This window comes from Nicotiana attenuata, chromosome 8 (assembly GCF_001879085.1).
Source record: "Nicotiana attenuata strain UT chromosome 8, NIATTr2, whole genome shotgun sequence".
Classification (NCBI taxonomy): Eukaryota; Viridiplantae; Streptophyta; class Magnoliopsida; order Solanales; family Solanaceae; genus Nicotiana; species Nicotiana attenuata.
This window is the reverse complement of record NC_031996.1, coordinates 851,758-869,417: the sequence shown is the minus strand read 5'-3', so window position 1 is coordinate 869,417 and position 17,660 is coordinate 851,758. Positions and strand designations below refer to the sequence as shown.

Genomic DNA, 17,660 nt, shown 5'->3' with positions numbered 1-17,660 from the left:
ATATATATATATATTAACCGTGATTAAATAATAGATATTTATGTGCAAACCCATATTATAGATCTATTAATTTAGCGTAAACACAAGATGAAATATGTTATTATCGAACATACACTCCAAATTTTGAAGGGGAACCTTGGAGCAACTGGTAAAGTTGCATTGGTGTGACTTATATGTCATTGTTTCGAGCTGTGAAAGCAGTCACTAATATTTGCATTAGATTAAACTATCAACACATACCCCAAAAGTGCGACCCCGAACTCTGCGTGAATATATGATGCTTTGTGCTAAGAACGGACCTTTTTACCAACTCCAATTTTCATTTGCTTTATATGAGTGGGATCCATTAAGTGGTAGTTGGTAAATATGGAATAAATGAAACCCATCCATCAATCTTTCCCTATTTCTCAGCAACAAAGAGAAGCCGAAAAATTACCCGTATGACGTAATTTTCCTTCCCATTTCACCATTTTACCGTTCCCTCTTTCATAATTTTTACTCCCCCTCCCTCTCTGTTTTATTCTTTGCCTGAAATCTGAAAAAGGAAACATTTTTTAAATTTTCTTTGTACAATGAATCTATAAATAGAGAAAAACACGCTGCTTGACTACAGCCTTTGTCTGAATCTCAAATCTCTCTTTCTATAACCGAAGCACACGACGTAGTTCTTTTTTTCCCCTCATTTGGGGTGGATCCTGATCTGAATTTGAACTAGTAAGTTCACCAATTTCTCTAATATTTTTGCATGCTTTAATTTTTATATTATAAATTTGTTACAACAATCACCAATTTAATTTTTCCTGATCGGGATTTGAAGAAATGTTCTTCGATAAATAATTACAATTTGAATAGAAGAAAATGATCTCCTGTGTTTAATTTATTGATCTCCTGTTGTATTGTTGTATTGTATTTTACTGATTTCCCGTGAAAATGGTCATATAACTAAAATAACATTTGAATATGGATTGGATCTGTTTATGATTTGATACTTATTGATCGATTATTAATTTGGCATTGTTTAATTCATTCAGATCTAATAGAGATCAGCATTTGAATTGCTCTATTATTGTTGTGAAAGTTCACCAATCATGTCAGATCTTATGATCTGGGATTGATTTTTTGTTCCATTTCAACTTGGTGCTTGTTTTATAGTTATAATTCATTGAGATCAAGGGTTGAGATTTAGAGAAACCTGATTTTACTTAAAAGACAAATTTTGGAATGAAATGAGCACGAATAGAGTAGAATATGTACCAACCCTGGCTAGTTGTGGATTGAGGAGTAGTTGATTGATTGATTAATTGATTTGTTAAACAAGATGTCTTTTTTACTGTACATCTTTCTTTTCGTCCCATGCACAACTTAAACCGAAAGTTAGAGATAATGAAGGGTGGAATCTATTTTATGGCGGTAGGGGATGCAGGTTAATTTTGTAAATGAAGATATATAACTTATCTGATGTTGAGGATGGCTGTCGTAATTTGTACCGTCTTGGTACCTTTTCAATAAAATCTTACCTTATCAAAGAAAAAAACTTCTCTTATGTTGAGGAGTTGTTGACTCTGAAATGCTCTTGTTGGTTTGTAGTTGTTGACTCGGACATTTTTGCAATGGTTTGTGCCGTTAGCTATGCAAATGTTGGCTTGAATTTTGTTCTTTTCTTTTGAGTATAGGTCTACTGGATCCGTGTTTATGATAAAATCTTAACATTGATTTGGAATTTGTCATTTGTAGAAGCTGCAATAAGATGTCGACATACACCCCTAAGAATATACTCATTACTGGAGCTGCCGGATTTATTGCATGTCATGTAGCCAACAGGCTTGTCCGGAGCTACCCTGACTACAAGATCGTTGTGCTTGACAAACTTGATTACTGTTCAAACTTGAAGAACCTTATTCCTTCCCGATCTTCCCCTAATTTCAAGTTTGTTAAGGGGGACATTGCCAGTGCAGATCTTGTTAACTACCTTCTCATCACTGAGTCCATTGACACTATAATGCACTTTGCTGCTCAGACTCACGTTGATAATTCCTTCGGTAATAGCTTTGAGTTCACTAAGAACAACATCTACGGCACCCACGTACTATTAGAAGCCTGCAAAGTTACTGGTCAGATCAGAAGGTTTATCCATGTCAGTACTGATGAAGTTTATGGGGAGACTGACGAGGATGCTGTTGTAGGAAATCACGAAGCCTCACAACTCCTTCCAACTAACCCATATTCAGCCACAAAAGCCGGGGCCGAAATGCTTGTTATGGCTTACGGTAGATCATACGGGTTACCTGTTATAACGACTAGAGGGAACAATGTCTATGGTCCTAACCAGTTCCCGGAGAAACTAATCCCAAAGTTTATACTTTTAGCCATGAGGGGGAAGACTCTTCCTATTCATGGAGATGGTTGTAATGTTCGTAGTTATCTTTATTGTGAGGATGTTGCTGAGGCTTTTGAAGTCATTCTACACAAGGGGGAGGTAGGTCATGTTTATAACATTGGAACTACAAAAGAGAGAAGAGTGATCGATGTTGCCAAAGATATATGCAAACTCTTTAACATGGATGCAGACAAAAGCATTGAGTTTGTCGAGAACAGGCCATTTAACGACCAGAGGTACTTTCTGGATGATCAGAAGTTGAAAGAGTTGGGTTGGTCGGAGAGGACCTTGTGGGAAGAGGGTCTGAAAAAGACTATTGAATGGTATACCAAAAACCCCGATTGGTGGGGGGATGTCTCTGGAGCATTGCTTCCCCATCCTAGAATGCTGATGATGCCCGGTGGAATAGAAAGACATTTGGATGGATCCGAGAAATATGATTCAGGATCTTCTGAATTCTCAGCAAAGTCCAATAAAACCAAAACGGTAGCTCCAGCTCCAAAGAGCAGTGACGTGCCTCAGAAATCCCCTTTTAAATTTTTGATCTACGGTAGGACTGGGTGGATTGGTGGTTTGCTAGGGAAACTGTGCGAGAAACAGGGGATTCCTTATGAGTACGGTAGGGGACGTTTGGAGGATCGCTCAAAGCTTTTGGCAGACATTAATGCTGTCAAGCCGACACATGTATTCAATGCTGCTGGTGTCACTGGTAGACCCAATGTTGATTGGTGTGAGAGTCATAAACCAGAAACAATTCGTACAAATGTTGCCGGTACTCTTAACTTGGCAGATGTTTGCAGAGAGCATGGTCTCCTGATGATGAATTTCGCCACTGGTTGCATATTTGAGTATGATGCTAAGCACCCAGAGGGTTCCGGTATTGGGTTCAAGGAGGAAGATACGCCCAATTTCGCTGGTTCTTTCTATTCAAAGACCAAGGCCATGGTAAGCACTCCTTACGACTCTGAAACACAAATACTGTACCATTTTTCTGATATTTAGACATTAATATGTTTTTTCCTTTCTTCTACAACTAGGTTGAAGAGCTGTTGAAAGAATATGAAAACGTTTGCACACTCCGAGTTCGCATGCCAATATCTTCAGATCTCAACAACCCTCGCAATTTCATTACCAAGATTAGCCGCTACAATAAGGTGGTCAATATTCCTAACAGTATGACCATACTAGACGAACTTCTTCCTATTTCAATCGAGATGGCAAAGCGTAACCTCAAGGGCATATGGAATTTCACAAACCCTGGTGTTGTGAGCCATAATGAGATCTTGGAGATGTACAAGAAATATATCAATCCAGAATTTACTTGGGCCAACTTCACATTGGAAGAGCAGGCCAAGGTAATTGTTGCAGCTCGCAGTAACAACGAGATGGATGCATCAAAGTTGAAGAAAGAGTTCCCTGAGTTGCTACCGATCAAAGAGTCGCTGATCAAGTATGTGTTTGAACCAAACAAGAAAACCTCTGCATAAAAAAGCTTTTGATCTCAAGGATTTTGTATGCTATTTTAGCCATTATTCATTTTTGGTACCCAGAATTCTCTTATTGTTTTAGATTATTGTTAGTGACTAGAGTTTCCTCGGTCGTTATTCCTTTTTTTTTTTTTTTTTTTTTGTATGAATTCATAATATTTGTGCTTTTTATGTGGAAGATTTGGATAAGCTGCTGCTCCCTTGTATCTGTCGTTGAATCTGATATATGGAATTTTGAACCTTTTCTAGCTCAATCATTTTTTTCCTTTTCGCAATGATTTATTGCTTTCTACTTGCATTTTAGCGGCAGAATATCGAAGTAGAACTTCAGGTGCTAGGTTATAACCACGAGCGAACCTATAGGCTACAATATTATAACCATTTAAGTTTTGGACCCATAATTTCAAAGGACTCGAGGAAAAAAATGGGCAAATAACCACCTTTTATAATATGGCAACGCGGTACACAAAGCATCCTGTGTTCACGCAGAGTCAGGAAAGAGTCGCATCCCAAGAGCGAGATGTAAACATCCTAACCTATTGCAAGCAAATAGCCACTTTTTATACAGCTAATAAGAAGTTAGCTATCATCTCAAAATGAACCAACATTTAGCAGAAATAAAATTTAGACAAAAAATTCCAAAAGATTTTATTAGTGAAACTCAAGTATATACTCAAGTATATTACGCTGGATAGAACCGCCACTATGGGTTTGGCAGGCTAGGCTAGCTTGGGCTGTGCTAAGATTCTTTCAGCTTATTTAAGAATGAGGCTTTATAGCCTGGCTCAAGTAAGCATGTGGCTCGTGCAGCTTGATCGAGGTTGGGCCGAGGCTGTCTGTGGTCCTAATAAAAAAGTATTTCATTGAAATTATATGAAAATTAAAGGAAATAGGAAACACAATTATCTCTATTCGGTTTAAGTGATATCAATTATTTTTAGAAGTCTTTTATCCACAGGATTCCACACTAGATCGTTTTCTTGTACCCAAAATATCAGCATATAATGGTTTAGATTTTAGATTGAAAACATAACAGATAACCTTTAAGTCAATGACACAAAGCTAAAAACTAAATCTTTACCTGAAGCCAAACTTAAAATGAAAATCAGCAAACTTGTACTATCACCAACAAATCAATAAGACAAATGCAGCTAAATTGTATTGAAACCAGCAAACTAATTCCTCATTTTTGTTATGCCTGGAGAGCAGAAATAAACCGTCTTTATGTGGAATTTTGAAGTCCCTTTGATCCTTCATAACAAATAACAACTAATTTTCTTACTTGCCTAAAATTTATTAAAAGGGACAAAAGTCTCTCTTCTCATCTGAACACAACCTTCCCTCAACCCTCCTCTCCTAAGATAACTTGTTAAAAGTTCCAGTTTATGCAGGGGGAAACCCCCACGGAGGAATAACATATCTTGACTACAATCAACATTTACAATTGAAGAAAAGGCAAGAAAATCGAAAGAAGGTGATCTTAAAGCAATACAGTCATATTTAAGAAGATTTACTCAATATGCACTAAATTGGATATTAAGTTCAAAGTCATCAAAAGAAATCAAACACTTGTGTCCTGATCGAACGATCCTCCAATCATCAAACCTTGCAAAGGGATAAACTCTAAATTAGAAGATCGACACACACAAGAAAGGCTTGGAATAGGAAACAATTTGTGAAGATAAGGAAACATACCACAGATGCTCTACTTTGATTCCATTGAAAGTGGCACGGCAGTATAGATGTGAGGTGAGTTGGTTTCTGGTAAGTGAAGTGCAACCATCCATTAAAAATTTAAAAATAAACCATCAGATATTAGCACCTAAAACGATAAGCAGAAGAAAATGTAAATCAGATGAACTACCTTCAGATTCCACGCGCAACCAGTCCTGACCACAAACCAAGGCTTCTCTAGCAGCTGCATTCAGTGAACTGCGATCTTGGTCAAGCACCTTGCCTCTGTTATTGAATGCCACCTCTGGCCCAAGAGTGGATGCAGGAACTCCCAAGATATCACGTGCCATCATTGATAATGTAGGGTACCTTGGTGTGTGAACTTTCCACCAATTCAATATGCTGAAATCATAATTGCGTGGAAAGACTGGCTCTTCCAAGTATTTCTCAAGATCTGACGTTATGTTGTGGTTTTGTGAAGTTTCATGGAGAAATTTGTCAAAACCCCTAAGTCTGTCCCTTGTACCACTAGAGATACTGGTTGAGCTGCCAGAAGTACCAGCTGTATCTGGATCAAGCGAAGATGAGCCCATCGCATACTCATTTGAAAGCTCCCTTATAGCATCAGATATTTCTTTTATCTGATTTGAGGCATCAGAACCATAAATCTGAGGATAGTAATACTCCACCAACTTCATCTTGAACCTGGGGTCCAATATTGCTGCTACCGCCAAAGTCAAACTGCACTTACTCCAATACTTATCAAACTTTTCTTTCATCTTCAGCGCTATATCGCTAAGAAAATTATCAGGATTTTTACACCAATCAATCAACTGGATGTGAATATCACATATTTCAGGGAAATATAGATTCGCAGTTGAACATTTATTTGCCGTGAAAACATTAGTAACTTCAACAAAAAGTTTTATATAGCCCGCAATAGCACTAGCATGATCCCACTCTGCTTCAGACAAAGCGAAAGTGTAGGAAGGGTCGTGCTCTTCTAGTAGACAGAAGGCTCCCCTATGATCTAAGGCAGCTTCAAGCATCAAGTATGTTGAACTCCACTGCTGTCCACAGTCAAGAATCAAAGGCCTTTCACCACTAATCGCAACTTGCTGAGCAATCTCATTGAACTTTCCTAGGGCTAATTGTGAACTCTTAACATGCCTTATGCTTTCTCGAACCTTGTGGATCACATCTCGAAGTGCTTCCATGACATCGAAAACGATTGATTTCAGTAGCTGCACTGCACAACGCATGTCAAACAATTCACCATTCTTTAACAGCGGCCTGTTTTGAGAAAGCCAGTCCTTGATTCTAATAATCATCTCATCATAGCCTGTACAATGATCGAAAGTCATAGAAAACAACTTACGATCAATGGCCCAGTCTGTCAAACTTTTTATAACAACTTCTGAAAGTATGTCATCTGTGTGAGAAGGATCCAGTGTTATGAAATTCAGCATTTTCTTCTGCAGTTTCCAGTCTTCATCAATATAAAAAGCAGTTAAACACAGATACCGTGCATTTTCAGATGAAGTCCAGACATCAGCAGAGAGAGTAATTCTTCCATGCAAGTTATGGATCGCCTCATACACCTTCTGTTTCTCTTTTGCATAAATTGTCATACAGTCAAGTTCAACAGCACTGTTAGTCAAAGTCTCAAATAGTGGCTGTAAGTTCTTGACAAATATTTTGAATCCAACATGGTCAACCATGGCTAAAGGATAACCATGTAACATGATCATACGGGCAAGATCCAGACGGCTACGCTCTTGATCAAATCTAACACTGCCAAGGTTGATAGGCATAGTAGCTTCCTCTTTCTTTACTTCTTGATCAAACTTAAAGGTCACAGGGTTAACGGTTTCTTCTTTCCTTTGCCCTTCTTCATAAGTGACAACTGCAACAGTAGTATCTTTTCTCTTCCTCTTTGCTGCAAGTATTTGGGAAACATCATAGTTGGATCTTTTTAGACACCGCAACAAATGATTCCTTAGATGAGTTGTTCCACTGTTACTCGATCCACTAAGCTTCTTTTTACAATGTACACAAACAGCATAACAGATATCTGCCTTTCTAACTCTTTCAAAATGATTCCACACAACGGATGTCAACCTCTTTGGTTTCTTTGCTGGGGTCTCAACTGGAATTTCCATGGCATGGATGAAGCTAAATTAACCAATCTGTTTTCACTGAAATGGTTTGGCCTAAATGCTGTTAAATGACAAAACAACAGTAACCAAGTTTCTGATCAGGATCTTCTTTTTTTTAATCAGGACAACAGCAACCAAGTAAAATGCTATGGCAGAATTTTAAGGAAGCCAAAAAGGTTTGTACTTCAAAATCATTAACCAAATCCAGCATCTGAAGAAAGGAAAAAAGATGAAAAACTCAAGTTTTGAGCCTCATAATACTATCCTAATCATTGTAGACATGCTGTAGATTTTGTTATTTAAAAAAAAAGACATTGCTTTAAAGTTTATGTACTCAATCTTGAAAAAGACAACCAGCCTAATACTCATCACAACTCTTTCAACTGGAGTCAGTTTGTCTATCTGATTTATGCTCTATCTCTTTCTCTCTCTCTCTCGATTTATCTGATTATGAGCTTTTTCTTGTGCGTGGATATAATAGCTCATATCCTCTGGAAGGAACATTCTTTTTTCATAATGAAACAAAAACAACAAATCGAGAGCAAAATAATGGTGAGTAGTCTATACAAGCTCCGCTGAAATAAAAAAGAAGGATATACTTGATTGACACTGAAGCACCAATTGTACAGTTCAAGTATCCATAAACCACGCACAAACAACTCATGAAGTCAAAAGCATTTTATTTTGCAGCCTAAGCTTTAATATAAAGAAGCCAAAGAAAAGAAGAAAAAAAAGAAATCTCATGTTTATTGGGTTGAAAACGGGTCTGATAGAAGTGGCATTCCCCTAAAGAGCATCGGTGGGGGCTTGCAACATACACTCAACAGGTTCTACTGAACCAATTTCTTTTTACCCAGAGCATAGATAATATAAGAAACACTAAAATTCAACAAATATTAAGTTCTGAACCACAAAATCCAAAGGTGCAATGGATTCAGTGGTCAGAACATAATAAAGGTTGAACCAATCAAGTTTAAATCTTGGATCCGCCTCTGGACTGTACGTGTTCACAAAATTCACGACAATGTTGATCCACGATACTGGCAACAGTAGCTTTATACTGACCAAAGTACATGCATACACTCACATATCCAAGTTCATAACTAGATTAATTTACAACATCCAAATGATCCAAATTCCCAATCAAATCGAATTAAAACAAAAATTGCAAAACCAATTTAAATAAGCACAAAACCACACAATAAGACATTAAAAAAACAACTTTGCCTAAAAAGTCAATCGAATTAATCCGTATATCAACTACACCTCAATCCCAAACTAATTGGGATCGGCTATAAAAATCCTCTACATCCTTTCCACTTATTCGGCCCCAGTAAATTAAAAAGAAAAATGCACAAAAAATCTAATTTTGTGTGACTGAAAATTAAACGAGATTTTCAAAATTGAGCTCAAATTGATTCACTTGAAATTAATTCGGGTTGAAATGCGAACCTAGAAAGTGAAGAGCTTTTCGTTGACGTTGTTCAGAGAGAGATCCGATCAGAGGATCCGAGAGAAAATAGGGTTAGGGTTTGGATTGGATTAGAACGGAGAAGAGAATATGAACCGGATGTTGAGACCGGGAACCGGGAAGATCCGGTAAGAATGGCCCGATTGCGTGATTTGGGATTTGGGTGGTTCACACATTTGTGAAGTCCGTTTTGAGGGTTAGCAAAAATTTGGGTCGGGTCGGGTTGGTTTGAGATTAGGTGTGTTAGGTAAAATGGATCTTCTCTTCTTATTTTATTTATGAGATATTTTTTCTTAAATTTCTGGATTTTATTGCTATAACAAATATTAGTCTTGTAACTTGATAGTAATTCTTGTCTACGATTTGGTTAACCTAATATTAGTATTAGAAGATTACTACGGATAATAAAAATTAGATAGTTTTTTATTTTAGCAAACTAGCAAAATCTTCACTAAATCACATGAAGATTTTAAAATTGGGAAACTTACACAAATGTCCCAAATAAATCTCAACTTACCAACCTCTGGCCATTAGTCATAGATTTACCAAAACTAGCCAACCAAAATTGAAAAACCAAATAATATGGTTCTTTTTCTCAAAGAATCACATCCAAAAATCACCTTCCATATTTTTAAGCGTGATTAGCAACATTAGATACAAGACGGAAAGGAAATTTCATGGACGGGGTAGGAAATAAGATGATGAAATACAAAAATCGATACAACATTCCAAAAATCTAAACAAAAGAGAAACTTTTTCAATGGGTATAGTTGAAATTCATTGAAAATATATAGATAAGTCAATATACAAAATTTAGGAAGATTGGAGGTGATTTGGACTGGTTTTGCATCAAAATTCGTAATTAAATCGAGTTCAAAAAAGTCTTCTACGACACATGTATCAAACATGTATCACGCATGTATCTCACACACAGGTATACATGGATATACATGTGATACACAATTGATNATACATGTGATACACAATTGATACAGATATGATACATATGTGATACATAAATGATACACAGTGTGATACACATATCATTTTTTTTTCATGTTCAGCTTTTACTTCGAATTTTCAATTCAAACCACCTCAAAACTTCACCAAATCATCACAAAACTGAGATTCAAGCTCCTTATGTTGTGCCCAATCTATTCTAATAACACCCACTCAAAACAAAGCAAAATTTTGATATTTTTTTTGCTACAAATAGCTAATTGGCTAATTTGGCTAATATTAGTAATATTTTATCAATTGGCCAATTTTTGTAATGAGCTACTTATAAATGGACATAACTGGTAATTTCCCTATCAATATAATATTGTGGAACTTGAATTGAAAAGTTCAATAAAATGAATAAATTATGTGTGACATTATTTTGTGTTACTTATGAAGTTACATCATCTTGAAACATGTTATATTAACTTTTTGTAGATTTCATGAAATTTCTTGAATATTTTAAACAAGTTTCCTCAATTATTCGTTTACCGATAATGGTGTGATTTTGTAGAAATGGCAGCAAGTAGCCACTCTAAAAGGCTGCTATTTAATAATTCGTCAATATATCCTGAATGTCCTGAATTATCCTGAAGTTAAGATTTTTGCTTTAACACTTCAGGACAAAATAAGTACTGGCAAATCTCTAAATAGCATCCCTAAAAATAGATGTTTGTGCGCCTGCAATTTTGCGCAAACTGTGTAGGCCTGCATCACACTTCAACCTATGTATGGGTTTGGATATGGAACTGGAGAAGTTTTATTAGTTTTATACTTCTTATCCTACATTAACATCTACCCCATCGGGTAGAGGTAAGGTCTGCATATATACAACCCTCCCCAGACCCTACTTGTGGGACTACACTAGGTGGTCATTGTTGTTGTATCCTACATTAATGATAATTTAACAATATTTATCATGGTATTATTTTTTATACACGTGTGCACATTGTTTTTCTTTAAATATTATTTACACATATTTAGTGAATGTTTTTGGCGAAGTGGCATCAGATGACACTCATTATAGAAGGTTGTCTCCGCGCTACTCAAATAAAGATAAAATCTTCTTACACAGGAGAGGGAAGCCACCTTGCAATAACAACAACAACAATAACAAACCTTACCCCTAGCCATGGGCGGATTTTGGGCGGCGGAAGGGTGTTCACCCGAACTCCCTTCGTCGAAAAATTACACTGTATATATAAAGCAAAATTTATTTTTTACCTCTATATATTATGTTTTGAATCCCCTTGACACAACCTTTTTAACTTTTTTTCTTTTTTCTTTTTTTGAACCCCCTTGGCGGTAATCCTGCCTGCGCCACTGCCTCCGCCACTGCCCCTACCTAGCGTATTCCACAAGTAGGGTCTTAGGAGGGAATTGTGTCGCATACCTTACCCCTACTTAGTAAAGATAAAAAGGTTATTTGCGATAGATCCTCAGAATCACCTTGCCATAAGGTTTCATTTATATATGAGTGAGAAATTTTTGTAAGAAAGAAGAATACACTAGCTTCAGAAATTATTTCTGGAGCAAGATTGTGTACAATAGTTCATTCCAAGCATCTGGAACTCCAGCTACACACCAGTGACTGCAATCGGTTTCGCCATTCGCATATCTTGATGGATGTCCATCTTTTCGCAGTTGTGTAAGCAGTGCAATATCAAGTAAATAGACAGATTTTGTCATGTTACTTAGTACATTCTTCACCACTGCCTCTCCTGGATATCTGTCTCCTGGATAATTTGAACCCTCTATTGGTTTTGTTTGTCCACTGCAGTCCTGCACCATTGGTTCATTCCAGTCCTTGCCACTGAAATAGTAACCAAGTTGAGTTAACTGGTCTTCATTAAGTTTTACAAAGTAAACATACTAAATGGAGAGGTTAAGTTCAATTATGGCCACTGAACTAATGTGCGTCACGTGATCCTACTGTGTTTTTTGCACGTTACTAGGTGGACAGTTAATCGGAAGGGGCAGCCCGGTGTACTAAACTCCTTCTATGTGCAGGGTTTTGGGAAAGCCTGGACCACTAGGATCTATTGTATGCAGCCTTACCCTGCATTTCTGCAAGAGGCTGTCTCCACGGCTCGAACGCGTGACCTCCTGGTCACATGGCAGCAACTTTACCAGTTACGCCAAGGCTCCCCTTTACAATTAACCGGAAGCTAACTTCAATTTATCCAGTACAGCGCAATATTTGTGGTCACATTAATGTAAATGAATTTTACCAACTATAACAATAAACTCGTAAAACTACTTTTTGTCATATTAAAGTAACTGACTTCATCCACTATAATAGTAAAGTTATTAAACTGTATGCACTATACCAACAAAACCTACACATCAAGTGACTTCACTGTTATAATAGGTAATATTTCGTGACTTTACTACTATAATGAGTAAAGTCATTATAATACTAATACCTGTGGCAGTAGTATTAGCCTTGCATTTTTGTTCGTGGAGTTATATGTCTACCTATTAATTCTTTCGCTTCAGTTATTTTACCATATCATTGTTGTTACCGCTTGTTGCTACTACTCCTTTTCGTTTTGTCCTTGAGCCAAGGGTCTTCGGAAATAGCCTCCCTACCTTCAATATTATGGACCAAAACGAAGCATTTATGATATCGAAGTTCCTACATCCAACCCCAAGTAGCTCGCAATTGAGGCATAGTAGTTGTTGTAGTACCGTCGTTATAGTGGATAAAGTTCAGTTACTTTAATGTGTCGAAAATAGTCTTGTGACATTACTGTTATAGAGTGTCCATACTTGCAAGAAATGCTAACCGATGTTTCGTTGAGATTAAAATGTTTAGGGGAAGAAGAAAATCTGTCTGATAACTTACTGATAATGAACAGCAGAAATTCCTTGGAAGAACACTTTGGTCATAGCAGGATCAATGTTGGAATCAATCCAATTGCCCCAAGTAGTCAAAGCAATCTTGTATGCTTCCATATGGTCAGTCTCCTTGTAGATCTTGTCACCAACTTGAAAATAGTCCCATCTGCAAGAAAATCAAGAAAATGTGATTTTTTTTTTCTCTTGCAATTAGAACAATGAAGTCTGGTTTTCTATTATGTTGATGAAGAAGCGCACGTTTGTAGGCTGCCGGTATGTATCCACCAATGGTAGCTGTTGAAGATTAAGAAATCGACTCCTTTCCACTGGTAGCTCCTGCTGAGAGAGTCGAGTTTGAGAACTCGACCTGCTTCCTCGACCACTAGGTCAACGAGAAATCCATTTTTCAAGAATGTGACCGTGAACTCAAACTCCTTCCAAATGCAACAAAAAGAGCATGAGAAAGAAAAGAAGGATACATTTCAAAAGTAAAAAGAAAGTTGCAGAACAAGGAGATGCTGTAGGCATAGAATGAAGGCAGAAGTTGATACTTCATTTGATCAGACAGTGACAGACCATTCTACATTGGCTAAGAATTCAAAGAATGATGGCGGTTCAACATTTCAGCATTAGCCATAACCATTATATATGCAACAGAGCCAGAATTGAAGATCAATCACATATCGAGTCACTTCCAAATTCCAATCTTTCCGTTACATAAACAGAGTAAACGACTCGTGTTAGGCATTCATAATAAGTTCTGGTTTGCACTTTGTACTGAGTTGAAAATGAATGGCATGTCCAAATGCGGCCAGTATTTGTCTAGAGGCTAAGTAGGACGCTAAGAATTGGTTTCCGAGCATGATATATGGTCATTCGCTATTAACACTATAGATCGGAAAACATGCTAGTGTTATTAGAAAGAAGGGTTGTATCATTTAAATCACAAAAAATGCAGTAAATTACACGTGTTTTTGAAAGCTTTCATCAACAACAAACCTAGTATAATCCCATAAGTGGAGTCCGGGGAGGGTAGTGTGTACGCAGCCTTATCCTACCTTGAGAAGGTAGAGAGGCTGTTTCCGATAGACCTTCAGCACAAGGAAAGTTTTGAAAGTATTCGTCGTGATATGAAAATTAAACAATTGATTTTTCCATCATGAACTTTAACCTGTCAAATAATTGACTCACCGGGAATGAGAGAACGGAACGATTTCTTGTTCTGTCAAATGTGTAATTAGAATTCGGAACTGCAGCGTGAAGCATGCATGCTAGTGATTGCCATTGATTATTGCTCAAGGAATCACCCACAAACATGAAGCTTTTGCCTCTCAATTTTTGCATAAGATCTTCGCCATTGAACCTATGCATTAATCCAAAATAATTCATCAAACAAGTCTTCAATGATAATAAATTACTAATCGAAATGGCAAACTATAGACACTCATTTTGAAGCAAAAAAAAATAAATAACAACAATTATCGCTACACCTCATTCCAAGCAAGTTGGGTCGGCCAGATGAATCACCACTGACCATGTTACTTCACTTAAGCTCATTTTAATCGAATATTTAAGAAAAGAAGTAAATGTACTAAAAAATTTCTATATTTTCTACTGGCATATATATCTCGCCGACTAAAAAACTCCTAGAAACCATAGGAATTTTTCTTTATCAATAATCTTAGAAAATTACATTAAATATGCCTATGTACAACAATAACAACAACAACCCAGTATAATCCCACTTAGTGGGGTCTGGGGAAGGTAGTGTGTACGCAGACCTTACCCCTACCCTGGGGTAGAGAGGCTGTTTCCAAATAAACCCCCGGCATCCTTCCCTCTGAGAACATTTCACCTTGCTCTTGGGGAGACTCGAACTCACAATATGCCTATGTAACAAAGCATAATCAATTCCAATACCAGAATAAAATATGAGATTGCAGTAGATTGACAGTTAGGTAATACTAGTCAGACCATGAAAATACTCTTTAAATACTAAACAACCTAAATTAAATAGCAAAATCTGATTAAATTAGGATTTAGCTGAACGATTGATTGAAGAGGAAGGGTGCATTATACAAACACATAAAAATATTAATTATGGTTAAGGATCATTTTATGTGGCATCTTTTTATTATTAATCCTTTTTTAAAAAAGATACGTTTTATATTTAGAAATAATTTGAATGTAAATTTCTCATTTTACCTTAGAATGTGTTTGGTACGTAGCAAAATCCAAAAATAACCAAACACGAAAAATATTTTTCTTGATAAATTATATTCCATTTGAGAAGGATAAACAACTTGCTTTGCTTATGTTTTTCTCCAATAGTATATTCGAAGTAGTTTCTACATTTTAGAGTCTTAAATAATGAGACAAACTTTTTTTTCTCAAAAAAATATTTTCCTTTAATATCAAACAGTACACTTGGGGGTTATTTGGTACGCGGGACAAGGTGAGATAAAGTGGGGATTAAATTTATACTGTATTTGATTGACAATATAAATTTATCCAGATCTATTATCTCGAAATAATTTAATCCGCGTACCAAACGAACTCTGACATGCTATTATAGCCAAAAAAATATCCTAGCTGATTTAAAATCACAAGTTCCGTATCCGTGCATTAAAATTGGGACACATGAATAACAATTGTTAATCCACAGAGAAACTGAACAACCTCCCTATCTTATGAAAATATCACGGGCTAGCCAGCTTTCAGACTGATAATTGAAAAATAGCTTGCGTTTGCAACGTTATTGAAAAATAGCCACTATCTTGCCGCAATGCGGAAAGTTCCAGCATAATATACTGGAGATTGGTGCACTTGTGTATAAACTTCCAACATATTATGCTGAAACTCCAACACACGGAAAGTTCCAGCATAATATATTGGAGATTGGAATACCTTTGTATGAACTTCCAGCATATTATGATGGACCAGTATATTATACTGGAGTGGCCAAATTTCGAATACTTTTGTAACGGTGACTATTTTTTAGTTACCACTTATAAATCTGGCTATTTTTAAATTTTACCCCTCTATCTTCACTCGGTAGAGTAAGGTAAAGTGTGCCTACACGCTACCCTTTACGGATTTCATTATGTGAGATTATACTAGGTATATATATGTTATTTTTATTGTTGTAAACCAGAGTGAAACTGAATTTAGCTGGAAAAGAGAAGTCATTGATGTACCAACAAGGGTTGTGGTGGAGTGGTAAGTACTCCTTCATGCTTAACAAGAGTTCTCGGGTTCGAGCCCCTGGATATGGAGTCGCCTTTGTTAGGGAGCGCTTTACCCCCTAATGTGGAACTTCCCGGCGCGAATCTGAATTTAATCGGGCCCCAATGTCGGTACCAGACACCGGACGGGAAACCAAAAAAAAGAGAAGCCATTGATGTTCCCTGGGGAGGTCACAGTCAGTGGGCTGCCATCTATACTTGAGGAAATCTTGATCATTTCTGCCATTTTTGAGGCAATTGAGACCTGGGTCTATGAATGGACACTGTAATGAATCATAAAGTGGATAAGAATCGTCAAAAATCCAGCTTCCTTCAAACAAATTACAGTTTGTCAATTGTTGGTGTTCATAAGATAATGTTATTAGAGGAAAAAATACAAGAAAAAAGTATAAGTTCAGACAAGAAAACCAGCAGCTACAGCTGGTTCTTTTTTTAGCAGACATGGAGAAACAAGTTAGAACTCAAAAGCTAACAAAATGGTGAGCTCTCAATGAGAAAAAAGAAAAAGATTTACCTTTTATAAACAAAAATATTTACACAATCGGATTAGTTATTAGGTAAAAAAAAAAAAAAAAAAAAAAGCATCCCGATGCACAAAACATTCCGTATTTGCGCAGGATCCGGAGAAGGCCGCGGTTATTAGGTTAAAAAAAAAAAAGGTAACCCGATGCACAAAAGCATCCTGCATTTACGCAGGATCTGGGAAGGGCCGCATCTCAAGGGCTGTGATATAGGTAGTCTACCGTCAATGGCGAAGCCACATGGTCATAAGGGTTCGTCGAAAAATTACATTGCGTACATAGGTAAAATATACGTTTCAGAATTATATAACACATATTGATTATCCTTTATCGGAAATTTTTTTCACTTCTTTTAAATTTGAACACTCTTGGGGAAATTCCTAACTTCGCCACTGTCTACCGTAATGCAAGCATTGGTGGTTGCTTTCATGGCTCGAACTCGTGACCTATAGGTCACATGGAGACAACTTTACGTACCGTTGCTTCAAAGCTCCCCTTTAACAGTTATTTGGTAATGATAGATAGTTTTTGTAATAAACATTGTATTGCCTAATAAAAATGGCAATTAATCTACTATTATAGATTTACACTGATAATGTAAAAGTCTTTAGTTGTCAGTGTATATAACTTAAATTCAAATACATAAATAGTGTAAGAGAATTCATACTATTGACATATATTACTTAACATGTTATAAAAGGTTATATGTAAAAATAAATCAGGATTTGAAGTTTATGAGCTTTAAAAATAACTTCAAGTTGGATTTACTATCAAATTTTTATAAATATTTTTGTGGATTTTGTAATATAACAGCATTCTTATATAACAGTTATTCACAACAAAAATAATTTTTTTCCTCGTAACTGATTCTTATGTTATAATATAT

The 17,660-nt window shown here is 36.5% G+C and overlaps 3 protein-coding genes across 3 annotated transcripts in view; 1 reads left to right on the top strand and 2 right to left on the bottom strand.

Moving 5' to 3' along the window:
• Nucleotides 390-4,118, top strand: LOC109230712 (trifunctional UDP-glucose 4,6-dehydratase/UDP-4-keto-6-deoxy-D-glucose 3,5-epimerase/UDP-4-keto-L-rhamnose-reductase RHM1). Its single transcript, XM_019396115.1, has 3 exons — nucleotides 390-714; nucleotides 1,735-3,322; nucleotides 3,415-4,118. The coding sequence occupies exons 2-3, from the start codon at nucleotides 1,748-1,750 to the stop codon at nucleotides 3,862-3,864; spliced, it is 2,025 nt and encodes a 674-aa protein (XP_019251660.1). The 5' UTR covers nucleotides 390-714; nucleotides 1,735-1,747; the 3' UTR covers nucleotides 3,865-4,118.
• On the bottom strand, nucleotides 5,021-9,391 carry LOC109230711 (zinc finger BED domain-containing protein RICESLEEPER 1-like). The gene is made up of 4 exons (XM_019396114.1): nucleotides 9,150-9,391; nucleotides 5,729-7,758; nucleotides 5,560-5,625; nucleotides 5,021-5,469 (listed from the first exon to the last, which is right to left on the bottom strand). Exons 2-3 carry the CDS (start codon nucleotides 7,698-7,700, stop codon nucleotides 5,570-5,572), a joined length of 2,028 nt encoding a protein of 675 aa, XP_019251659.1. The 5' UTR covers nucleotides 7,701-7,758; nucleotides 9,150-9,391; the 3' UTR covers nucleotides 5,021-5,469; nucleotides 5,560-5,569.
• The window catches only part of LOC109231423 (protein trichome birefringence-like 42), an 8,398-nt gene continuing 2,398 nt past the window's right edge, over nucleotides 11,661-17,660 (bottom strand). The window contains exons 2-5 of the mRNA XM_019397087.1: nucleotides 14,200-14,371; nucleotides 13,267-13,442; nucleotides 13,016-13,174; nucleotides 11,661-11,980 (exon numbers count right to left, since the gene is read on the bottom strand). Of these exons, the coding sequence (XP_019252632.1) occupies nucleotides 11,689-11,980; nucleotides 13,016-13,174; nucleotides 13,267-13,442; nucleotides 14,200-14,371 (799 nt within the window). The 3' untranslated portion in view covers nucleotides 11,661-11,688. The remainder of the gene's footprint in view (nucleotides 11,981-13,015; nucleotides 13,175-13,266; nucleotides 13,443-14,199; nucleotides 14,372-17,660) is intronic.